Source organism: Diceros bicornis, chromosome 14 (genome assembly GCF_020826845.1).
Source record: "Diceros bicornis minor isolate mBicDic1 chromosome 14, mDicBic1.mat.cur, whole genome shotgun sequence".
NCBI lineage: Eukaryota > Metazoa > Chordata > Mammalia > Perissodactyla > Rhinocerotidae > Diceros > Diceros bicornis.
In genome coordinates, this window is record NC_080753.1 from 29,889,626 (window position 1) to 29,915,703 (window position 26,078).

Genomic DNA, 26,078 nt, shown 5'->3' on the forward strand with positions numbered 1-26,078 from the left:
CATCAGTTACGTAAAACAAAACCTGCCTCATGCTCAGAGACTCAGCATCCTCATTGAACAATTCCTCATGCCTGGTGAATGAGTTATTTTTGTTGAAAGCAAAAACTCAAGCTTTAAAAAAATATGGCCTCTCTAGGGACCATGGAATAGGAGAGTTCATACTCACCAATAGTATTACTGCATTTATCTTTCCATGCAATGCTAAGAATGCAAGGCATATAAAAACAAAAGGGATTTGGGGCCAATCCATACATTTTTTTAAGTAAAACATTTTATTTTGAGATGACTGTAGATTAACATTCAGTTATAAGAAATAATACAAAGAGACCCCTGTACCTTTTACCTAATTCCCCCCAATGGTAACATCTTGCAAAACTTTAGTACCATATTACAACCAGGATATTGACATCGATACACTCAGTATACAGAACATTTCTTCCTTTCTGATATAATGCCGTTTTTCCTTTTCTTGCCTCATTGAGCTGGCTACAACTCCTGACACTTTAATACGACTAGTGAGAGCAGACATCCTTTCTTTGTTCCCAGTTTTAGGAGGAAAGCATTCAGTCTTTCACCATTAAGTATAATGTTAATTATAGATTTTTTGTGGATGCTCTTTATCAAGTTGAGGAAGTTCTATATTCCTATATTTCTGAGAGTTTTTATCAAGAATAAATGTTTAATTTTTTCAAATGCTTTTTCTGCACTGAATGCTATGTTCATGTGATTTTTCTTTAGCCTGTTAACATAGTGGATTACACTGACTGATCTTCAAATACTGAACCAGCCTGCATCCCTGGAATAAACCTCACTTGGACACGGTGTATAATTAGTTTCATATATTGCTGAATTCTATTTGTTAATATTTGGTTAAGAATTTGTGCATATTTCTTTGATGGCTAATGATATTGAGCATCTTTTCATGTGCTTATGGACCATTTGTATATCCTCTTTGCAGAAATGTCTATTCAGATGCCTTGTCCATTCTTAAATTGGGTTGTCTTTTTATTTTTATTTTTTTTGTGTGAGGAAGATCACCCCTGAGCTAACATCCGTGCTAATCCTCCTCTTTTTGCTGAGGAAGACCGGCTCTGAGCTAACATCTATTGCCAATCCTCCTCCTTTCCCCGCCCCCCCAAAGCCCCAGTAGACAGTTGTATGTCATAGTTGCACATACTTCTAGTTGCTGTACGTGGGAGGCGGCCTCAGCATGGCCAGAGAAGCGGTGCGTCGGTGCGCGCCCAGGATCCGAACCCGGGCCACCAGTAGCGGACCTCGAGCACTTAACTGCTAAGCCACCGGGCTGGCCCATGTCTTTTTATTATTGAGTTGTAATAGTTCTTTTTATATTCTAGATACAAGTCCCTTATCAGATATATTATTTGCAAAAATTTTCTCCTATTCTGTGAATTGTCCTGCGAAGCACAAAATTTCTTAATTTTGGTGATATCCAGTTTACCTTTTTCTTCTTTTGTTGCTGTGCTTTTGGTGTTATAGCTAAGAAATCATTGCCTGATTCAAGGTCATGAAGATTTACATCTGTGTCTTCTTCCAAAAGTTGTATAATTTTAGCTCTTACATTTAGGAATTTGCTCCATTTTGAGTTAATTTTTGTATATGGTGTGATGAAGGAGACCAATTCACTATTTTCCATGTGGATATATAGTTGTCTTAGCATCATTTGTTGAAAAGAATATCCTTTCCCCATTGAATTGTCTTGGTGAAAATCAACTGCTGATAAAAGGGTCTATTTCTGAACTCTCAATTCTATTCCATTCATCTATATGTCTATCCTTATGCCAGCAACACAGTGTCTTGATTAGTTTTGTAATGTTTTAAAATAAGCAATCTATAGTTTTTTTGAATGTATAGCTTATATTTGTGGTTTTTATTTGTATAGTGATTAGTTGTTGCTCTAGTTATTACATTATTTATGCATACCTTATCACAGTCTACTGGTATTGCCATTTACCAGTTTGAGTGAAATACAGAAACCTTACCTCCCTTTATATCCTTTTTCTATCCTGTAGGTACAATTGTCTTAAATATTTCCTCTACATACATTTAGAGCTACATTGATCAGTGTTATGATTTTTGCTTCAATCATCAAACATAATTTAGAAAACTCAGGAAAAGTGAAGTCTATTTTACTTACCCATATTTTTGCTTACTGTATTCGTTCATTCTTCCTAATGTTATGAGATTGATTCACTTATTATTTCCTTTCTGTTTAAAGAACTTATTAGCCATTCTTTTAGGGTAGGCCTGCTGGCGATAAATTTGCTTAGTTTTCCTTTATTAGAGAACATCTTCATTTCCCACTCATTCCTGAAGTATATTTCCACAGGATATAGGATTCTGGGCTGCTAGTTCTTTTCTTTGAGCACTGGAAAACTGTTCTGCCACTTCCTTCTAGGCCCATGGTTTCTGAGGAGAAATCGGCTGTCCTTCAAATTGCTTTCCCCAAAACGTAAAGCATCATTTTTCTCTCTGGTTATTTTCAAATTTTTTCTGTGACGTCTTGGTGTGGATTTCTTTGCATTATCCTGATTGAGGTTTGCTCAGCTTCTTGAATACGTAGGTTTATGTCTCTTGCAAATTTGGGAAGTTTTCAACCATTATTTGTTCCAGTACGTTTTTTGGCTCTTTCCATTTCTTCCTCTCCTGGGACTCTGACAACATAAATTTTAGATCTTTTGTTATCGTCCCACAGGTCCCTGAAGCTTTGTTCATTTTTTTTTTTTTCTATGTCTATTTTTTCCCTGTTGTTCAGATTGGGTATTTTTACTGTTCTATCTTCAAGTTCGCTAATTATTTCCTGTTATGGATTGTTTGCTGTTGAGCCCATCCACTGAATTTTTTACTTATTTCACTTTTGGGTTCCAAAATTTCCATTTGGTTCTTCTTTATATCTTCTATTTCTTTGCTGAGACTTTCTGTCTTCTGTTTGTTTCAAGCATGTTCATAATTACTCACTGAAGCATTTTTATGATGGCTGCTCTAAAATCTCTGTCAAATAATTCTTGCATCTCTGTCATCTTGGTGTTGACATTTATTGATTGTCCTTTTAAATTCAGTTTGAGATCTTACTGGTTCTAGGTATGAGGAGTGATTTTAGATTGAAACCTGGACGTTTCAATCTATGTTCTGAGACTCTGGATCTTATTGAAACCTTCCATTTTGCTGGCTTTTTCTCATAATGGTGTGGCAGGGGAAGGGGGAGGTGCCCTCTTGTTACTGTCAGGTAGAGACAGAAGTCCAGGTTGCCCAATTAGCCCACTTGGACTCTCAAGGGAAGGGTTCCTCATTACTGCTGGACTAAGGTGGGAATTCCAGCTCTCCAGTAGGCCTCAACTAATACTTCCCTAGCTGGGAGTGGCAGAGCGCCTTGTTATGGCTCCCCAGAAGGCCTCCACTGACATGGAGGTGGGGTATAGCCTCATCACCACTGGGCAGTGGTGAAAGTCCTTAAAGTCCTGACTAAGCCTCTCCTGATACTACCTCAGTCAGAAGCAGGCAATGCCTTATACTGTCAGATGAAGATGATAATCCCAGCTCTTCTCTGATACCACCCCAGAAGTTTGGGGAACTTCATTACAGCCTCACAAGGGTGGAAACCTAAGCTCCCCACTTGGTCTTTGTGGCATGGGTTGGGGAGGGCCACAGTTTTATTCTGTGGTGTTTGAGTGGTTATTGTCTGAAAGTTTTCTGTCTTGCTAAGCTGCCTCTTTTCTGGTCCTTTGGCCAAAGAGAGCAGGCTTTTCATGGGGTATTTTCTTGTCTGAAAACGCCCACTGGTGTTTCTTGGTTGCCAGCTTCTTCAGCTCCAAGTCTGGGATATATGAGGCAAAAAGAAAATCCAGAGAACTCATTATGTTGTTTCTTGGGTCCCTGCTAAGTTCCTTAGCAGGTCTGCCTTCTTCTCTTCACCTTTCAGGGTCTTCTTATGCTTGACACACATATATATGTATATATATATATATTTATTCATTCCAGGGTTTTAGTTGTACTTAGTGGCAGGAATAGGGAAAAGTACATCTACTCCATCTTTCTGGAAGGAGAAGTCCATACATTATTTTTAAAACTTTTTACTTGGAAATAATAATAGATTCACAGAAAATTGTGAAGATAATAGAGAAGTCCAGTGAACCCTTCACCCACTTCTCTGCAACGGTTACATCTTACATAACTATAGTACAATAGAAAACCCAGGAAATTGATATTGGTATGTGTGTGTATAATTCTGTCCTTTTATCACGTGTAGACTTGTGTAACTACTACCACAACCAAGATACAGAACTATTTCATCACCACAAAGATCTCCCTCATGTTACCCCCTTATAGTCATTTCCTGCTCCCCCCACCCCCAACACCATTCCTCTGGCAACTAATTTGTTCATCTTAATAATTTTGTCATTTATATAGATGGAATCATGCCATGTTTGACTTTTTCAGAGTGGCTTTTTTCACAGCATGCTGCCCTTGAGATCCATCCAAGCTGTTGTATCAATAGTTCATTCTTTTTCGTTGCTGAGTCATATCTACCATGCATACATTTTTAAAACACCTAGCTGATCTCTTTATTTTAGACCCAGGAGCTTCCCTCACCTGCTTGGCAGGATGGCCACATCTCTTAATTTATAACCAAACATTCATTTGTATATACTGTGCTATGTATGGAACAAAAGAGGACATACACAATGCCCAAAGAAAGATAAGACTATGCAAACAAGAAAAGGTAATTTTATAGAAAACTCAAGACCAAGAGGGTTGAGTAGCAAAGATACATTATTACTGTCTATAAGGATTCTTGACAGTAGTTTCTAGTTTGTGGTAGCTGTGACTTTTTAAAACAACTTTATTGAGGTATGATTGAATACAACAAAGTGCACATATTTAAGGTGTACCATTTTTAAAGTTTTGACATATATACACAACTGTGGAATCATCACAACCAAGACAATGCACATATCCATCACTCTCAACAGCTCCAGCTGTTTTGAGCTACACTGGCCACCCTGCTGTTCCTCCAATACAGTAAGTCGACTTCCACCTCAGGGTCTGGAAAGCTTGTGTCCCAGACACCTGCACCACCACCGCCACTTCCTTCATTTCTTTCCCACAGAGTCATCCCTGATCTGGCACTCCCCATGCCCCATACATGCTTTATTTTTCTTCATGGCACGTACCACCCAACATTGGTATTTTTTATTTGTTTATTGTCTGACTTCCTCTTTAGAATGTAAGCTCCATGAGAGGAAGGACTTTGCTTTGCTATTGTGTTCCCATCACTAACAACGTCCAAACTCAGAGCAATATTACAGAATGTTAGACCTGAGGTGTTTTCTAGCAGGACAAGTTCATCAATATTACTTTCCTCCTTGGGCATCTCTTTTTATCAGTCAGGTTAGGTTTAGCTGCCCATAACAGAAAACTCAAAATAATACACGACTTCAATAAAAAAAGATGTTTATTTCTCTTTCACATAAAAGAAGTCTAAGGTAGGCAGTACACAGCAGCTCTTCAATCACTAGGGACCTAGGCTCCTTCTGTCTTGCTAACACCATCCTTAGTTGCCAATTCATGGTCTAAGATGTTGCTTGCATTTCAAACATCATATCCACATTCCTGTCAATAGGAAAGAGAAAGGGCAGAAAACAGGCATGTTCTCTCTTGCCATATGGCCTCACCTAGCTACAAGCTATGGGAAGTGGGCTATTCATCGCAGATGGCCATGGATCCAGATAAAAATTGGGGGTTCCATTATTATTACAGATAGTAATAGATACTGAGGTGGGCAATTACTAATGTCTGTCTGCCACTCTAGGCTCTATTATGTCACTCTTCTTTTTGTCCCTCTTTACATGCGTCACTCTACCAGCAGAGGCCTGAGAGATAAAAGGGATGAAGGGGGCGGGGGGAATGTAGCATTTGAGTACAGAGGTAAAATTCTTTGTCCTTTTACTTCTTTGTTCTTTCAACAACCATCCCCCAAAAGAACTAGGATGTGATGTACAGGCAAACAAAAGGGCAGAAGGATTAGAATACCTGTTTCTCAGGGTCACTGTGAAAGATGATTAAGTACCTACAAAGGCTTCCTATGCTGTGTTCAAAGTCTTATCATTAGATGAGGACATAAGTCACTGGGCTTTTCTTAATTGGCAGCCAGGGAAAGATACTTATTCAAAAGGAACAAGTATGGAGAAATTGGACAATCACTTTGACAGGTGATCAAAATTACTATCACCATCGAGGGGCAGATGGACCCTGTGTGCCTGCCAACAGATGTGATATCCTGGGGACACAACTGAGGACGTGACCGGAACGTAATCAGAACAAAACATGAGGTAAACCTAAAATTAGGAGTGAGGAACATTCTATTAAACAAAAGCTGGTGAGACTGTCCGTGTCATAAAAGGCAAAGAAAGGCTGAGGAATTGTTCTGGATTAAAGGAGACTAAGGAGATGTGACCAAAAAAAACCAAGTACATGATTCCAGAGAGGATTCTGCACAGGAAAGGGAAAAAAATACAATCCCAATGTTGGATCAATGGACAAAAATAAAATATGGTTAGTAGATTATTGAATAAAGGTTATATTTTCTGAGCTTGATAACTAACCCATGGTTGTATAAGAGCATGTACTTATCCTTGAAAAATACACACAAGTATTTATGGTAAAGGGCATGACATAAGCAACTTACTCTCAAATGGTTCAGAAAAAAATATATATACATAAAATATATTTAGAGACAGAAAGAAAATAATAAAGCAAATGGGGTAAAATGCTAATAGGTAATTCTGGTCAAAGGGCATATAAGTGTTCTTTCTACAGCTTTTTTTTTTTTTTTTATTCTTTTTCCCCCAAAGCCCCAGTAGATAGTTGTATGTCATAGTTGCACATCCTTCTAATTGCTGTACGTGGGACGCGGCCTCAGCATGGCCGGAGAAGCAGTGTGTTGGGCGCGCCCGGGATCCGAACCCGGGCCGCCAGTAGCGGAGCGCACGCACTTAACCGCTAAGCCACAGGGCCGGCCCCTTTCTACAGCTCTTGCAACTCTTCTGTAGGTTTGAAATTCCCCCCAACCCCTAAAGAGCAAGGACAATAAGCAACATTCAGATTACTTTATTCCTGCATTTGTCTGATGAACTATTCTAGTTGCTGTATTTGATTCTGTGCCAAAAAGTCTAACCTTTAAGCTTTCAATTGGGAGGGAAAGAAATGTTTCCAATTAGTTAACATTTATTAAGGTTTTCATGAAAAACAATATACCAGACAAGCCTTCAGGACATTTCTGTTAGAGAAACCTAGGTACACCAGGCTTTTTTCTCCTGTTCACCAAATGTATCTAGGAGCCTCAAAGATACTATCTGATGAAGGTATGTAATTGGGACAAACATTTAATCACTACTGGACTTTTTCCATACAGGATGACCAAATTAGCCTGCGGCTCTATGCAGGGATTCTGTTTCTCATGCAACTTGGAATCACGGGGACTGGTATTCCGAAAAGCCATTAAAGCCATGGCAGTGGAAATGATAGCTTGGACTTTAACTACACTCTCGATGGCTTTGGATCTGCCCACAGAAAAGGAAGCAAGTACGTTGCCCCTATCTACACTAACTTCTTCAATTCTTGATATTTAGTAGTATTCTTGTTTGCACCTATACAAATTCTCACATTCTAGTTTATTCATATTTTAGAATTAAAACCAGATGTCTTGGGGCCAGCCCAGTGGCTTAGTGGTTGGGTTCATGTGCTCTGCCTCAGCGGCCCGGGGTTTGCCAGTTTGGATCCTGGGCGCAGACCTACGCACTGCTCATCAAGCCATGCTGAGGCGGTGTCCCACAGGGAGCAACTAGAAGGATGTACAACTATGACATACAACTATCTACTGTGGCTTTGGGGAGAAAAAAGGAAAAAGGGAGGAAGACTGGCAACAGATGTTAGCTCAGGGCCAACCTTCCTCAAAAAAAAGGCAAAAAAACCCAAACAGATGTCTAAAGGCATGAATCAATAACAGTTTGTCTTCTTCACAGCCTCTTGCAAAAGAAATGTCTTAATAATGATTCATTATAATAGTTTGCCCTAGAAGGAATTAATAAAAATACAGAAAGAGCCTTCTTAAAACTATTTATTCCTATTTTTGTTCATTGTAGTTAACGCCTGTTAACCTTTTAAGTCATCATATTGTTTTCCTTAAACTATGTAAAACACTTTCTTCAAAGACTAGAAATGTTTTTGGATTGGATATTCAACCTTAAAAACACACTTTAGAAAAAGCTTCCTTTTAGGAATAGACCTGGGTTGTTCCTAAGTACCTGAGGTTATTTTAAAAACCTAAATAGGTATCTGTGGGCTTTCTGTGTGTGCTCGGAGCCTGACAGAGCCATCCAAACCGGAAACTTGCTGAGTCACACCAAAGCTCAGTTGGCAAGGTTTCCCCAAACAAACTCTTAAGTCTGCAGATGATTTTAATAACAAATCTGAGCTATAAAAGTCAGATATATAAACTCATTTCTGAGAGTTAAGTCCTTCTCAAAAAGATATGACAATGAGAAAGCAAAAGGTAGTTATAGCAAAGGCTCAGACCAGGAAGTTGACTCAGCTTCTACAGAGGCTGAGCATAAAGATCATCTCTTTGTCAGGATCTCTAACCTCTTGTTTACCTAGATAGGGTGGTTTATCTGCCTAAATTAGCCCCTCTTCAAAATACTGACAAGTTTCTAAAAAAAAAGAAAGCAATACACCTATTGCCATTTCAATTTTTAGCTACTATTACAAACCTTTAAAATATTATAAACACACACATACACACAGAGCTATATTCTTGAGTAGAATAGATCCTAAGACAAAGTTTTCCAAACCCATTAATAATCAAAATTTCCTAGGGGGCTTTCCCAAAATGCAAATTTCCTAAGCCCCAGCCCAGATATATTGAATCAAAATCTGGAATCTTTATTTTGAAAAAGGTCCCCCATGATTCTGATCATCAGCCAGGCTTTAAACTGCTGGTTTAGGGCAGCCTCTGCCATAACATCACTGTAACAATAACCTCAGATGGCAAAGGAGATTTGTTTTGTTTTTAAGTGGATAATGATTCAAAATCCAAAAGATACAAAAAGGTAACAAGCCTTTCTCCTTCATCTCTGTCCCCTAGCCACCCCTTTACTCTTCATGGGCAACCAGTATTACCAGCTGCTTGTCTGTCCTTCCAGAGATCCTTTACGCACACACAGGCACATACAGATATTTCCTTCAAAAAAGGATAGTAGTGAACGATACATGGTTATGTGAACAAATCAAGATGCAGAACAAGGTGTATCTTGGAGATCTTTCCCCATCAGTACATAGAGCCTCCTTATTCTGTTTTAATCTGCATGGTATATAATAACACTTTGTGGATGTATCATACTTGATAAATTATTCCCCTTCCACTGGATATCTATGTTATTTCCAGCCTTCTGCTGTAATGCATAATCTTATCATTTAATATATGTGCAAGTCTATCTATAGGATAAATTCCTAGACATGGAAATGCTATGTCAAAGGATACAGGTACTGTAATTCTGATAGATATTGCCAAACTGCCCTCCCCAGAGGTTATAACAATTTTCACTCCCACTTGCAATGTGAAATAGGAGTTTAGGTTTTACACTGAGATCAATATGACCAGTGCCAATGGCTTACTTTCTAGATGCTTCCCTGAAAATATCCTTTTTTGTGTGTATGTGAGGAAGATCAGCCCTGAGCTAACATCTATGCCAATCTCTTTTTTTTTTTTTTGCTGAGGAAGACTGGCCCTGGGCTAACATCTGTGCTGATCTTCCTCCACTTTTGTGGGACGCCGCCACAGCATGGCCCGACAAGCGGTGTGTCGGTGCACGCCAGGGATCTGACCCGGGGCCGCCAGCAGCGGAGCATGTGCACTTAACCACTACACCATGGGGCCAGCCCTGAAAATATCCTTTTATAGCCCAGTGATACAACAAATGACATTCTGAAGACACCTTCTATACCACGGAAATCTGCATAATTTTACCATTGCTATTAGAAAGTTTTCTGACTATCTGAAACCCAAGAAAAAGAGGAACTGAGAGAAAGGAGAAGCTAGGTTAAGGCCATTCTTGCCATTCACTGTGAAGTCTTTTCCCCTACTTCGGCATAAAGGACTTAAAATTTTCCACTTATTATATAAAATGTTATTCATGTGAAAAATTAACCAACTGTGCTGTTTATTATTTAATCAACAAAAGCTCTACAAGTCTTAGATTTACCAAAGTCTTGCACAAGAGAACTTTACTAAATAAAGGCAGGGTGCCCAAAGGGATGCACTCTATAGCTAAGGAAAAAGAATGTCATGCAGAGGGCATGCTAAAGAGAGAAGGAGCTACAGAAACACAATTGGAATGCTTCATCTCCTTTATAATACACAAAGAATACAGAGGGGAGAAAAAAGGGAACACATTTTTAACTAAAAGAGCTGACAATTTTATTTTCACATTTCACAATACAAATGAAAATTGCTTTTTTGTGTCCCACTACTCCCCTCCAAATCTATTCCCTCTTTGATAGGAAGGGGGAGCAAGTCTTCCTTATCATGCTGTTAGAAAACACCCAGAGTCACAGCACCATGATCTCCTGGTGAAGTAGACCAAGTAACATTAAACTGATAGAAAGAGGCTCCCCTCTCTCCTTATCTGTCTGGTCGAGTCATTCCTGGCCGAGTAGGTACCATCATGGGACGGGCAGGCGGTCTCATCATTGGGGGCCCAGGCATCATTGGCATGTGGCCTCCCATAGGTGGCCTCATTCCAGGAGCTGCAGGACAAAACAAAGAAAATGAAACAAAAGGAGTCAGAAAAGACTACTTATGAGAGACCTTGATGGGACTTCAACTAAAGACAAAAAAGTAGCCCCCCCTGCAAAATGCTGGAAAAAAGACATACTGGACAGAAGAAATGCAACAAATTCATCACATTTGTAAATTACTTAGACATTCTCAAACAAAAAACAAAAAGGTCAACACAAGAACCATATGGGAATCACGATCTAATGATAGTAAGGGGGAAACTATTAATAGACTGCTTTCCAGAAACCACCACTGCTTTCCAGATACTACTTCCCTAAACTGACCTTTTTTCTCACTCAGGGAAATTCACAACTAAGTCACATGTTATTCAGTCAGCTCTTTCAATCAGTTCTATCCACCATATAACCAGGAGCTATTTCATGAATGTACACAGGCACAGAGGACAATCTTACCACTAAGCGTTTGTTCGGAGTTGTAGGAAAGGTGAGCAGGAGGCCCATGCTGAGAACCTGTTAGTAACCATACTTAGCTCGAGTCAAGAAAAATAATAGGCAATAATGTGATTTATAACAATTAGCACACACACAAAAATCTGATTTTTCTAATGCATTTTAGAAACTATTAATGAAGTTTTTAAAGTGTCCCATCAATATACCAGCCAATTAAATGAGCCAGGGAAGGGAGGGCAAGCAGAGAGGTGGAGGCTGGGGAGGAACACAGGCAGCTTCATGGAACTGGTAACGTTCTACTTCCTCAGCTGGGTGGTGGGTTCACAGGTATTCATTTTATTATCATGCCTCATAACTTTCATGTTACATAACTTCTTTTTAAATATCAAATTCTACCTAATTATTTATTTTTAACTAAATCATTTTGATTAAAGGTTTGCAATAAATGGTTCAAGAGAAAACTATATTCAAAGTTGAATATAGCCTTATCACAAAAAGTAAAACACAAGTATATGAAAAAACAAAAGATCCAACAGGTACAGAATTTTTTTTAAGATCAATTTCAACAAGAACAGAGAATAATACTCAACTTCTAAACACCTTATTAAAAAATCCCACCCTAACATAACCTGTATTCAGCATTTCTTAGAGGAAACTGATCTAGACCAAAGATTGAAAATGAGGCAGGCAAAAACTTTTTTTTGGTCTCCATAGTGCATTTAATTCAATTAGTTGGCAACTAATAAGTCTAATTACTAATAAGTAAGTCTAGATTCCTTTTTCCAACCTTTTATTATGGAAACGTTCAAACATCTATAAGAATAGGAGAAAAGCATATAATGAACATCCATGTACCCATCATCCAGCTTCCACAATCATCCACCCATTGCCAACTGTGTTTATCTTATCCCCACCCATTCTTATCCCTGCCCACCCCCCAACTACTCAATTATTTTAATGCAAATTCCATAATCTTATTATTTTATTCTAGCTAAAAACAACAATACACTAAGGAGAAATGGCAATACCAAGCCTGCATCCTCAAATGTCAACCACAGGCTGAAGCTGAGTTCTAGAAGCCTTCTTTAGATGAGTCATGCATTCCTAGACGACTCACCACATCCCTAACCCCTCTAGGGACTGGAGTTTGTGACCCTGATTTAAGAATGCAAAAGAAGCCATCTAAGTCACTTTGATTGTGTTTTGGGTTCACAAGCCAGTAAGGCAGGAACTCTTTTTATCTATACTCTCCCATCCCTCCAAGTGATACCCCCAGTAAACATACAGAATGCTTTTGGCTAGGAAGCTACTCTAAAACCTTTGCACCTTGTCTTACCAGGTAAATTGTAGGCTTCTTATGTCAGCTGTATTTATTCTAATTACATAATTTAACTATTCTGCAAATCAATAAAATATGAGTGTAAAAAAAGAATTGATTCTATTAAAACTAAGTTGATACTTATACTCAGGCAAACATCCCCAAAAAGTGCTCACAAATTTGGTGGGCAGGACAATCATAAAAGATTGGAACTAGATTGCCTCACGAGGTCTCTAACTACTTCAAAGAAAATGAAACTAAAGTTGGTAAAGAATGCATTATGGGTATGGTTTATTGGTTCATGGAAGAAATATATGGTGTTCTAATCAGTAGACTCACTATCAAAGCAAAGGCCTTAACCATGTATCAGAAAAATTTGCAAATTAATGTACATTTATGTTTATATTAAAATAAAATGTTTGAAGTGTAAGTTTTCTCCCTTTCCTGAATAAAAGACTATCACATCTAAGACCTTTTTCATATACTAATTTGGCCTAGTTAACCTGCAAGATTAAATCAGCAACAGGAGGTAGCTCTGCTCCAAATCAAAACTGAGAAAAGTAGCAGCACAAGTATACATCTACCCTTCCCACTACCCTCCAGGGGAACAAGCTCATCTGCCTTTCTCTTCATTATAAATAGCCAAAAGTCAGGAGGATGCAGGGAAACAGGAGGGAGAGAGAAGAAGAAAAAAAGAGGCAGCCTTACCTGGCTTTTAGTAGTACAACTTCTTTGGATATCATCTAGTTAGACTGACAAACCAAATATTTCTTTTCCTTTATCATTATAGATTCACCAAATATAATTTGTTGCAATAATGCATCTAGACAGCTAATTAAGAATTCCATTTAAATGGAGAACTAAAACACAATGGACTATCCCAGAAGGAAAGAGATTCAAACTTACCAGGTCCCACTGGCATCATCCCAGGAGGAGGAGGACCCATCATTGGCATCATGGGAGGGCCTCCCATGTGAGGTGCTGGCATCATACCAGGGCGAGGAGGACCAGCTGAAATAACGAATGGGGCCTGAGGTTAAGATATGCTTATGTATTAACATTTTTCTCTTCTTAATGAAACAAATAGGGCCTCATGATATGGTCCAAATTCTGTAACAAAAGACTTCTTATCGTCTTTTATAACAGTAGATACACAAAAATCAGCATGACACAAATCTTTAGTTACTTTATGACTCAAAAGCAAGAATAAGCCTGCCTAGACACAAGTATAAAATGAAGTCAGGTTCCCCAGGCTAAAAAAATTCCAAGAGAGTTTAATTTTTAAAAAGGGGGTATTATACCTTCTATAGAGCTCCTAACAAAAAAGCTGATGAACACTAGCCACAAGTACCTCATTTCAGATCTTTAAAAAAAATTAAAACCTAGGTTTAAAAGATTCTTTGGAAATATGAAGATGTATAGGCAGAAGCATTCCTAACAGTATCATTTACAATATCAACAATTTATTTATTTATTTATTTTTATAATTTTATTTATTTATTTTTTTTCCCCCAAAGCCCCAGTAGATAGTTGTATGTCATGGCTGCACATCCTTCTAGTTGCTGTACGTGGGACACAGCTTCAGCATGGCCGGAGAAGCAGTGCGTCGGTGCACACCCGGGATCGAACCCGGGCCGCCAGCAGCGGAGCCCGTGCACTTAACCGCTAAGCCACGGGGCCGGCCCTCAACAATTTATAACAACTTAAATGTCCAACAATAAGAAAATGGTGAGGTTGGGCTGGCCCAGTGGCGCAAGTGGTTAGGTACGCATGCTCCACTGTGGCAGCCCGGGGTTCACCGGTTCGGATCCCAAGTGCACACCGATGGACCCAAGCCATGCTGTGGCGGCGTCCCATATAAAGTGGAGGAAGAGAGGCCAGCCCCCTAGCTTAGTGGTTAAGTGCGCGCGCTCCGCTGCTGGCGGCCCGGGTTCGGATCCCGGGCGTGCACTGACACACCGCTTCTCCGGCCATGCTGAGGCTGCATCCCACATACAGCAACTAGAAGGATGTGCAACTATGACATACAACTATCTACTGGGGCTTTGGGGGAAAAATAAATAAATAAATAAAATTAAAGTGGAGGAAGATGGGCATGGATGTTAGCCCAGGGCCAGTCTTCCTCAGCAACAAAGAGGAGGACTGGCAGATGTTAGCTCAGGGCCGATCTTCCTCACAGAAAAAAAGAAAAAGAAAATAGTGAGGTTAATTATGGTACACTCATACCACAGACCATTCTGCAATTAAAAATAATGGAGTTGAGTGCCAATCAGTCAGGATAGAGAGAGAGATGACCTGGGAGCTGCTGTAAGCAGAGGCCTGACCAGGTCCCAGGATGGCAGGAGCCCAGGAAGGGTTTGGTAGGCCATTAGTGGTCCACCTGCATTAATGTACAACTATTGTAAACAGCCTAGTTCTCTGTGTTTAGACCCATGATTACTTATAGGAGTAAGGTTAGGTTTCTGAGTTCAATTGCAATCTGAACCCTTCCAGGAGAGTCAAAGAACTTATGGCCTAGTTACTCAATTTCCTCCTGTCTGCATGCAGAAATAACAAACCTTCCCAGAAAGGAGAGGTCTTTGATCCACTCCACTTTCAACCATCTAATTCTTTTTTTCTTTTTTTTGCTGAGGAAGATTCACCCTGAGCTAACATCTATGCCAATCTTCCTCTATTTTATATGTGGGTCACCGCCATTGCGTGGCCGCTGACGAGTGGTGTAGGTCCACACCCAGGAGCTGAACCCAGGCCGCCAAAGCGGAGCGCACTGAACTTAACCACTAGGCCATGGGGCTGGCCCCCAACTATCCAATTCTTATCTTTCACGAGGTATATATATTGGTGTTAGGTGGGTTAGAAAATAGGGAGAAAGACTGAGGAGTTTATCAGCTACTTCAATCCTCCGGTGTTGTGTTCATAACAGTAAATAATGTACTCAGCAATACCTCTTCATATATTAGCTCATTTAATCAGAGGTACATTCTGAGCTTTCCATTGAATCTTTCTCAGACCCACACTTGGGATGCCACAAATACAATAGCCTAGTAATAATGCAATCAGAAGGTAACTCTAAAGATATTTCAGAAATTATACCAATAAAGTTATTTTCTATTACTATGTATTCATTCAATGAGCATTTGAAAGCCAACTGTGAGATAATCTAACAAAATCAAAGGATAATCTGCCCAGTTACACCCCTTAAGATAAAAACTTTATAAACTTACGGAGACTAGGAGGAGGTGGGATCATTGCCCCTGCAGGAGGAGGAGCAGAGAATGGAGTAGGAGGTATCTTTCCTTGTTGAAATGCAGCAGCTTTGGAGAGAGTGAAAAAAAAAAACAACACAGTGAATAAGAATTCAACAACCCATTTACTAAAATAACCACTTTCTTTGGCTGAATTAACTATGGGAGACTGGAGTGAAAACCTCCCACCTATCAATGACTTGCCAAGAGAAGCAGTCATCTTTAATCTATAGATGTGGTTTGTAACCAATTCAAGTCATTCATAGCTTTGTTTGAAACATGTGCAATACCTACCCAAAGGCCAAGCTTTGTAAAACTTCCACCCTTCCTATATATGCTGTTCTGAGTCAAAACAATATACTGTTTTGGTTTAGCAGTTTTGAAATTAATGCACTAAGTTAAGAGACATGAAAGAAACAAAGATTTCAAAGCAAGAGCCTGCCCTGAAGGAGATGATGATCTTAAAAAATGTCCAATACAATCGACTTAATTTTTCTTTCAGACAGTATGAGTCACAAATGAAAACAAAAGAAACTGAACATCATTTACATTTGGTTTTAGAAAGGATCACAAATAAATACTAAAATACACACTCATAAAGTCTATTCCTGAACGTAAGCCCTACCCAATTCAGTGCAGTCCATAGCCCAGGCAGGCCCCCACTCCACTCCATCCCCACCAGTGCCAAGGAGGTCAAACTACTCAAGTAAATCACTGATAATTCATAAGGACCCGATCCAAAGAACTGACCTACAGCAGAGATTTAGTAACAGATATCCATATTCCTGTGAACAGAGCCTGTGCTCTATAAGGAATCATATCCCAATAAGGGCTTTTCCAATTAAAAAGGCACCTCCCACATTCTGTGTAGAAGGACAGCTTACAAAGATTGAAGAGGGAGTGGCTAAGCCATTGGCTCAGTAGCAGACTCAACGTCAACATAATCATGGATATCACAAGGTGTGTCCCTGAGGGCTCCCCTCCTCTCCTCCAAAAGTCTCCCACCCAAAATGTTTACTTGGGGCCAGCCAGGTGGCGTAGCAGTTAAGTGCGTGCGCTCCGCTGCAGCGGCCCGGGGTTCACAGGTTTGGATCCCGGGCGTGCACCGACACACCGCTTGGCAAGCCGTGCTGTGGCAGCGCCCCGTATGAAGTAGAGGAAGATGGGCACCGGTGTTAGCCCAGGGTCAGTCTTCCTCAGCAAAAAGAGGAGGATTGGCAACAGATGTTAGCTCAGGGCTAATCTTCCTCACACACACACAAAAAAATGTTTACTCATCCTAAATTCTTTTGTTGCATATGAAAAATAACTGAACGAATATAATGCCAACCATTAATGCCAAGAAATTTCTAACATCTTTTCAAATAGAGAAAAAAAAGATTACATTATAATTTATTTTTTCAAATGAAATGGGACAATCTCTGAGATTTGCTCCTTAATAATCCAGAAGGGAGAAAAGGAGGAGATGGAGGTATTCAGTGGCTCTCAACCAGAGGCAATTTTGTCCCCTTGGGGACATTGGGCAATGTTTGGAGATATTTTTAGTTGTCACATCTGGGAACTGCTACTGGTATCTAGTGAGTAGATGTCAGGGCTGCTGCTGAATATCCTACAATGAACAGGACTGCCTCCACAACAAAGAATTATCTGGCCCTAAATGTGAATAGTGCTAAGTTTGAGAACTTTGGTATAAAGGAAACAAGACTGTTGCAGCTAGGTGATGGGAATGAGGGCAGGGGTGGCCATGGGAGGTTCACTCATTAAATCTTTCTATTTTGTTTGAAATTTTCCATAATAGTTTTGCTTTTTTAAAAAAATCACATCACAAAGTCCACATCTGCCTGCCAGCTCTGAATACAATGAATGATTAAAAAAGGCCATGTTTCAAATACACCAGGACAATCTAACGTAGAAACACAACATCTCCTTCTGTCAGTGCCTTGGACTCAACTAGCCTAAATAACAACAATGTTCCTAATTAAACAAAAAGAGCATGGCATGTACGACAGGGGTCCAAAACATACTCAGACTATTTTCACATAAGTTACTTGCTTTTTGACCAGTTACCTTTCAGGACTACCAAGGATAAGAAACTCAAAGTCTCTCAAACTCTTTGAAGAGAACTACAAATCCACCCCCCACCTCTTCCTACTATAACAGGAAAACAGTTCTAAAAACTATGGATCACGACAAAGGAGGTTTTACATAAATTTGCAATAAAATCTGGTCCATGTCAATAAAGAATATTAGGCAACTCATTCTTCTCTGCTCCACTTCCCAGTCTAACCGATAACTGATTGATCTAACCTCAATAATTAATATTAATGTGTTCCTATATCCCTGGGAAACCAATGACCTTCCACTTCTTTCATTCAACAGAATGCTCCTATTTATCATTCAGAATGAGTTGCTTCAGTGAAAAACAACAGAGAGACAGGGACAAGAAAGAATGGGACCATTCTACCACATCAGAACAAGAGACTGAAACATACTTGTTTTGTCAATCAGGCTCTGAGCCTGCTCCTCCATCCATTTCTGATAGTAGTCTTTCACATTCTCTTTGTGTTTCCTACCACTGCAGTGTGTCTTTCTCACAGATGGCTGCAAAACAAGAAGGTCATATCAGTCACAGAAACACATTTCCAAAACTAGAAATTTTATAAAGGCTTACCTTTATATTGGTAGCCTGGCTACCTTCAGCAGCTTTAGCTGGGAGCTAAAGCATCACTTATAAACATTATCCAACAACGTATTGTGGTAATTTATCTATTGTATTTATTATATAAACCAGGGGTCAACAAACTATGGCCCATGGGCCAGCCACCTGATTTTGTAAAATAAAGTATTGGAACACAGCCACATTCATTGGTTTATGTATTGCCTATGTCTTCTCTCTACAACGTGAGAGTAATTGCAACAAATACTGTATGCTTCACAAACCTAAAATAATCACAATCTGGCCCTTTAAGAAAAAGTTTGCAAACTCCTGATCTAGAACACAATGCCATTTTAATGCCCTTTCTTAGGTCATTTCATGGCAAAATAATATAGCTTACATACATTTAAATAATACTGTTTATGAGAATATATTCTTTTAAATGACTATGAGTCTAGAATACAGACTCTATATGAAGCACATACAGACTTTTGTCTCTAGCCCACTAATCCTTTTGTTCTTTCTTTAACAGCTTTATTGAGGTAAAATTAACATACGATAAACTCCATACCCTTAACATTTTGTTTCTAAGTTAACATTTACCATTTATAAAGTGCCAGACATTATGCTATGTATTTTATAAGCAGTGTCTCCATCTTCATAAAAATCACATGTGCATGGTACAATGGAGTACTAATCAGAAAGAACATATCCCTTATACATGCAAAATGGATGAATCTCAAAAACACGCTAAGCAAAAGAAATCAGACACAGAGAGTACACTATTATAAGATTCCATTCACATGAAGTTTTAAAACCAGTAATACTGATCTTTAGTAATAAAAACCAGATCAGTCAGGGCCAGGGGTGAAGGAGACTGCAAAGGAATACAAGGAAACTTCCTGAGGTGATAGAAATGTTCAATATCTTGATGTATACATCAAGTTGTAATCATTTGACAAGTCATCAAACTGTCCACTTAAAATGTGTTTAATTGAACACAAATTATAATTCAACAAAATTGACAGAAAAAAATCCCAAGGGTATTATCTCCTATTTATGCTTAAAGACTTGTCTCAAAACACACAGCTAGTAAGCGGCAAGCCAAGGCCTGGAATCCAGATCTCATTCAGATGCTCCTCATGGCTACCTACCTACCTCCTATTTGTATGTCCTCTCTTCACATGATTGCTTCAGCGGCGGCAGATATGACCAACGGCATGTGAGCAAAGACTGTCTTTTCACAGTCTACATTAAAAAATATTGTTCCCTGTCTTCCAATCCACTGTTTACACTAATACAACAATGATGGCTTAAGCCTAATAACAAAATTATGCCTAAGAACCAGCAAAAGTTCAAAAATTACAGCACTGAATGTTTTATACATTTCAAAGTCCATCACAGGGAACTGCTTCAATCACCACAGAAATTTCGTACTATTTTCAAAAGACATCATGTTAGAACAACTGTATTACAAGGGTTCCTAATGCTTCTCATAAAGTGATACTTCTCAATTCTCTGAATTCTGGCATTAGCAAGATGAGTGCTGAAAAAGGATAGAAAGGCATAGCCCCCTCACTAACAATTTCAGATAATTATAACTGGGGGATTGACCTAGAGAAGGGATTAGGAACAAACAAAACAAAACAACAACAAGACTGGGGATCTATAGGCAGGCTACTACCAATACCAACATAATGGAGGGGTCTCCTCCACGACAATCTATAATACGATTCAGAACTATTATTTCCTCAAGAGGAACCACCCTACTTACACATTCCACAAATACATTAATGCTGAACTACATTTGACTATGTGTTAGAAAGAATTCCAAGTGAAGTGAAAACATAGAAATCATTGGCTGGGTTCCTGCAGCTACTATTCAAAATGACAAGATGACCAAGAGTTTTGATTTAATCAGGTTTCTGCACAGTCAGCAAAGTAGACAGCTGCAGTTCTCAAGATGTGGCCCACTCGGGCTGGCCCCGTGGCTTAGTGGTTAAGTGCGCGCGCTCTGCTACTGGCGGCCTGGGTTCAGATCCCGGATGCGCACCGAAGCACTGCTTGTCCGGCCACGCTGAGGCGGCGTCCCATATACAGCAACTAGAAGGATGTGCAACTATGACATACAACTATCTACTGGGGCTTTGGGGAGAAAAAGGGGAAAAAAAAAAAAAAAGGAGGAGGATTAGCAATAGATGTTAGCGCAGGGCCGGTGTTCCTCAGCAAAAAGAGGAGGATTGGCATGGATGTTAGCTCAGGGCTGATCTTCCTCACAAAAAAAAAATTGTGGCCCACAGACACCTAAGGGTGTCTTAGACCCACCTTTCAGGGAGTCTGCAAGGTCAAAGTAGTTTCATAATAATACTAAGACATTACTTGCCTTTTTCAACGCATTGACATTTGCACTGATGATGCCAAACTCCTGGCACTTCGGAATGAATCAAAACAATGGCAACCCAATGCATTAGCGATCAATGTTATTTTTCAACGTCATAACACTCACAGGGGGAAAAAAGCCAGTTTCACTAAAACTATCCTTGATAAAGCAGTAAAATTACTAATTTTATTAAATCTCAACCCTTGAGTTCATGTTTTTTTAATATTTGAGTGACAAAACAGGAAGTATGTACAAAGCACTTCTGCTGCATGCCAAAATATAACACTATTTCAAAGAAAAGCAGGCATGCAAGTTGTGAGCTCTACTAGCTGCCTCATTGATAAAACATCATTTTTACTTGAAAGCGATTGAGAAACAAACTGGTGATTCAAACTTCTCAAAAATAAATGAAGCAAGCCTGTCACTTCAAGGAAAGCAACTGATAGCATTTATTGCCAATGATAAAATTTGAGCTTTCAAACAAAAATCAGAATTTTGGAAAACCTGGTCTGCCACCATGAGCTTGTCAGCTTCCCAATACTTAAAAACTATTTCTGATTAGACTGTGACATTAATGAATGTGAATTTTTATATTATATAATCAAATGTGTCAACACTTGGAAGACCTGCATAACTGAGTGAACTAACATTTTCCAAATGACCAAAGCATGTTACAAAATCACACATGATGAAAGATACACTCAAAGCGCAAGACAGACCAGTGAATTTTAACGTAATAGAGTATGGAGCGTTTGATATGGTTTCAGATTCCACGCTGCAACTAACCACATGTTGAGTTTTGGTGCAGTAATGTAAAGTACTAAAGAACATCTACAATTATGTAAAAAGGCTATTAAAGTTCTCTTTTTTTCAACTACATATCCATGTGAAGCTAGATTCTTCATATACTTCAATCAAAACAACACAGTGCAACAGATTTAATGCAGAAAATGAGAACCTAGCCATCTTCCTTTAAGTCAGACATAAAGAGGTTTGCAAAAAATGTTAGTGCCATTCATCATACTAAATTTTTTGTTTTGGAAAACAACTACTTTTTACTTTCAAAATGTTATTTGTGTTACAAGTAAAAAATCCCTTATTGTTCCTTTTAAGTTAATTACTAAGTATTTTTTTAAGTTTTAATTTCAAATACAGCAAATATTAATAGATATAACCCACTAATATTTTTTATAACCCAGTAATTTTTAAGAGTGTAAAGGGACCATGAGACAAAAAAGCCTGAGAGCTGCTGGCACAGAAGCCCTGGAGTTAAGACTGTTAGGCTCATCTTCCAGCTCTATACAACTTACTAGTTTTCTAACATCAGGTCAGTTATTTAACCACACTCTGCCTCAGTTTCCTCCTCTGTAAAATGGAGATAATACTAATCTTGTAGGATTATCATGAGCATTAAACAAAATGATACATGTAAAGCATCTGGAACACTGCCTGACACACAATAAATATTTAATTTTATTTGCTGTTATTATTTGGTAAGCAGTTTTTAATAACATCAAAATACTCAGTTTCAAATTTAGACATTTCTTTCCAAGTCAATCAATCAAATATTTGAGTGCCTGGACACCAACATTTGAGCTTTAGGACACTTTCCTGGAATTTTACTTGCTATATAAATTTCTTTCATCTGCAAACTTGCTAAAGCTTTATTATTTTGAGTTTCCACTGAAAACACTGACTGCTGGAAGCCCAACAACTTCAAATTATGAAGACAGTTACAGGAAAGGTGGAAAAATAAATACCCCAAATTATTTTCTCCAAGCAGTGGAGAAACTTAAACCTCAGCGGATGAAAAGCACAAAGTTATACCTTAAAACATTTTTATTTATTACATATAAGATTTCTTGAAACTGAAAAGAAACACTACTTACAGAGTCATGGGTGAGGTATGTATCGCAGTAGTCACAATAAAACCTGGAAAGAGATGCAACGTAGAGAAAAAAAGATAACAACCACTTAATAGATGCCCATCCACCGAACCGCTGTTCTTTGAAGGTAAAAAACAAAATAAAAGACCTACTCAGGATTCGAAGACGTCAAACAAAGTGTCCAGACACAATTCAGGCTTTTTTGTTGCCTTATGCGGAGTCGACCTCCACCCTCTAAAAGGGGTTTCTAGAGCTCCTAGTCTCCCTCCCGCCCCCAGACCCTCTCGCTTCCCTACAGGCTTCAGGGGCCAGAACCTGCTCTGCCCTACCCCACCGGGCCACAATTAGTGACCGGGACCGCGAACACTCCCAGATTCAAGCCCCCACTCACTTGGGCATGGTGCTCTGCAAGCCGTTGGCCACTCCGTTCCGCGCCGCCCGGAAATGACGCACACAGCCAGCGCCGACGCCGGGAAACCGACGAGTCAAGCGCGACTTCAGAAACCCTAACAGGTCATCCAATGAGCCTACCGAGCGACGCTGCGACGGCTTTACCCGCCTCTAAGGGGAGCGAGGGGCGGGACTTTTCCGTGTCTTCCTCCACCTATAGGAAGGCGGGAAGGGGAAGGACTAAGGGTCCCTACGAGGTTCAACCCGCTCCCATTTAATCTTGACTCTTGATGCTTCCGGAAGCCTGTTCTTCATTCTGTCGACGAGTATCTAATGATTGCTTGTTCTGTGCCAGGCGCTGCTATAAATGCTGAGACGACAGCAGTGAACAAAACAGACAGAAGTCCTTGCCTCATGAAGTTGACGTTCGAGTTGGAGAAAACAGAATAATAAAGTCAATATGTAGTAGGTTAGATGGAGCCAAGTACTGGGTCGGGGAGTGGGGAGGTGGTGGGGAATGAAGCACGGAAGAGGGGAGTTCAACTTTAAATAAGACAGTCGGAGGAGGCTTGCTGAGAAGGTGACAACTGAGAAATAATGGGTTTCTTAAAGCAATAAAGCCAGGTGCAAGCAGATTTACATAGCGTCGCTTTTCTGAGTCTCATTAGCCCCAGGAGATAGTAGGATCCCTAGTTTCAAGTCTCATCTCACCGCTTTCTAGCCGTGCTGCTTGTGCAAGTTATTTAATCTTTCTGAGCCTGTTTCCTCATCTGAAAAAGATAATTTTTGTGGGGTTTAAGGAAGAGTTAAAATTGAAAATGCTTGTAAGGTGTTTAGTACAATGTCTGTATATACTAAGCCCTCCACACGTGGCATTTATCTTTACTTAAGAGGAAATTGATAGAAGTAACTTGTCCACGGATATAATCTGTTCTAGCAACAAACCAAACTTCCAGCCTGGTCTATCAGACTCCAAAATAGCCTGACTCCTCTTTCAGAAAAAAGTAAGTGTTGGGAAGTGGGGAAGAGGGGCTTTTGATTCTTCTGCTCCACATTCTCTGATGGTGGAGTTGCAACCAAAATAATAATAATTGCTACTTTATTTGAATGTTTACTATTCAAGTATACTGTTCAAAGTATCCTAGGTGCTTTAAATGCATTAATTAATTAATTTTTTTATAACTTTATTTATTTATTTTTTCCCCCCAAAGCCCCAGTAGATAGTTGTACGTCATAGCTACACATCCTTCTAGTTGCTGTATGTGGGACACGGCCTCAGCATGGCCGGAGAAGTGGTGCGTGGGTGCGCGCCAGAAGTGGTGCGTGGGTGCGCGCCTGGGATCCGAACCCGGCTGCCAGCAGCGGAGCACGTGCACTCAACCGCTAAGCCATGGGGCCGGCCCAGCATTAATTTATTTAATATATTCACCAACCCTGTTTTCACATTTCAGATGAGGAAACTGAGCTTTAACAAGGTTAACTGTACCACAAAGATTACTTCCTGGTCTTAAATGAAAAGTTAACTGCACAATGAAGTTATTAGGCATTCACCACTTTATTACAGTGGTAAATCTTAGCATTATTAATGGTGGAACAATCAGATATTATGTTTACCCTGCTGGAATCCCAACATTAAGTAGACACCATCGACTATGACGTATTCCTACCAAAAATGTTTAACTTGAGTCTAATCAAGTTTATAGGATAAGCTAGAGAATCAAGCTAAAGGAAAGCAAAAGGCAGCAAACAGATTCAGACGATGGAACATTCTATAGGACAACTGGCCTCTTTGCTTCACAACATCAAGAAAAGGTGTCATTCTGGATTAAAATATTTTAAGAGACAAAGCAACCAAATGTAGTGTATGGTCCAGAATTAGATCCTAGTTTGGACAAACCAGCTATAAGGGACATTTTGGGGAAAATGTCTGGGCCTTAATGTTGCAGTTTTAGAAACCCACCTTTGTGCAGGTAGCCTGAGTTGATTCTTCTCAAAGAGATGGATTCATCAATCGTTTTGATTTTTTCCGAATTTCTCTCTGTGCTGATCCTGGGCCTGTTTTGCCCTCAGATCTATTCCTCACCTTTCCCCTTATCTTTTCAGTATGGCGGTAGTGGGCTGACATGAAGGCTGCATGACCTGGACTCCTGTGCTGGTTGGCTTTCAGGCTGAGTTGCTGGGCTCTATAAATGGGAGGCACTTTTGGAGATTGGAGGGATTGAGGAAAAAAACAGAGTATCCTCACCCCTACCTCACCCCACGCCCTGGCCTCAAGTTGTCTCCTCCCACCTACCTGGCTCCAACTTCTAGCAGATGATCCCAGCCCCTGGGCTCTGGTAACATGACACCCTTCTTCTGTTCCTCCAGTGTAAGGGTGGCAGCAGCTTCTTGGTATTGCTCATCTCTGGGCTACTTCACTGTTCTCTGTTGCACTTTTTAACTCTGCCAACACTTAACCAGTTGTCTGAATAAAATTCTCTGTTTTAAATACTTAGAATGGTTTCTGTTTTCCAGGACTCAGAAGGGCACTTTACCTCCAAGTTCCAAGGAATATCTCTCCCATAGCCTGCCCATGGGCCCTATTATCTTGTAAAGCAGTGCTTTTCACATTTTTCCTCTGAGTTTTCCAAACAACTGAGAGAATTCATTTGTTACCCTCATTCCCCCAGGTCTAGGGTCAAAATCCCAAGTGCTTACCTGAGCTTGAAAAGCCCTTGAACTCTTGTGTGGTATCTTAAAACTCACGGTGTTTGCAATCTGATTCATAATACATCCATGTTTTTCAGTTTTTCCTAAGGTATTTTACACTTAAAATGTATTTTATTTATTTATTTTTGAATAGGTAATAAATATACATGGTGCAAAATTAAAAAAGCACAAAAGAGTATGTTCCCCAGCCACACGCCTATTACCATTTTCTTACATATCCTTCTGGAGATAG

General features: G+C 39.6%; 1 protein-coding gene across 2 annotated transcripts; it reads right to left on the minus strand.

Moving 5' to 3' along the window:
* Positions 1-10,467: 10,467 nt before the first annotated feature.
* Positions 10,468-23,305, minus strand: SNRPC (small nuclear ribonucleoprotein polypeptide C). Of its 2 annotated transcripts, none has more exons than XM_058554582.1 (6): positions 23,139-23,305; positions 22,751-22,793; positions 18,318-18,426; positions 15,805-15,894; positions 13,487-13,591; positions 10,468-10,821 (listed from the first exon to the last, which is right to left on the minus strand). In XM_058554582.1, exons 1-6 carry the CDS (start codon positions 23,144-23,146, stop codon positions 10,697-10,699), a joined length of 480 nt encoding a protein of 159 aa, XP_058410565.1. In that variant the 5' UTR covers positions 23,147-23,305; the 3' UTR covers positions 10,468-10,696. The 2 variants fall into 2 exon arrangements, with proteins under 2 accessions (XP_058410565.1, XP_058410564.1); XM_058554581.1 differs by lacking the exon at positions 10,468-10,821 and adding an exon at positions 10,883-11,322 and having other exon boundaries at positions 23,139-23,207.
* Positions 23,306-26,078: the final 2,773 nt, after the last annotated feature.

Coding starts and splice junctions, on each gene's coding strand:
- SNRPC (XM_058554582.1), bottom strand. Junction 18,427..22,750: donor CATACCTCACCCATGACTCT/GTAAGTAGTGTT, acceptor CTTGTTTTGCAG/CCATCTGTGAGAAAGACACA. Junction 13,592..15,804: donor CCCACCTCCTCCTAGTCTCC/GTAAGTTTATAA, acceptor TCGTTATTTCAG/CTGGTCCTCCTCGCCCTGGT.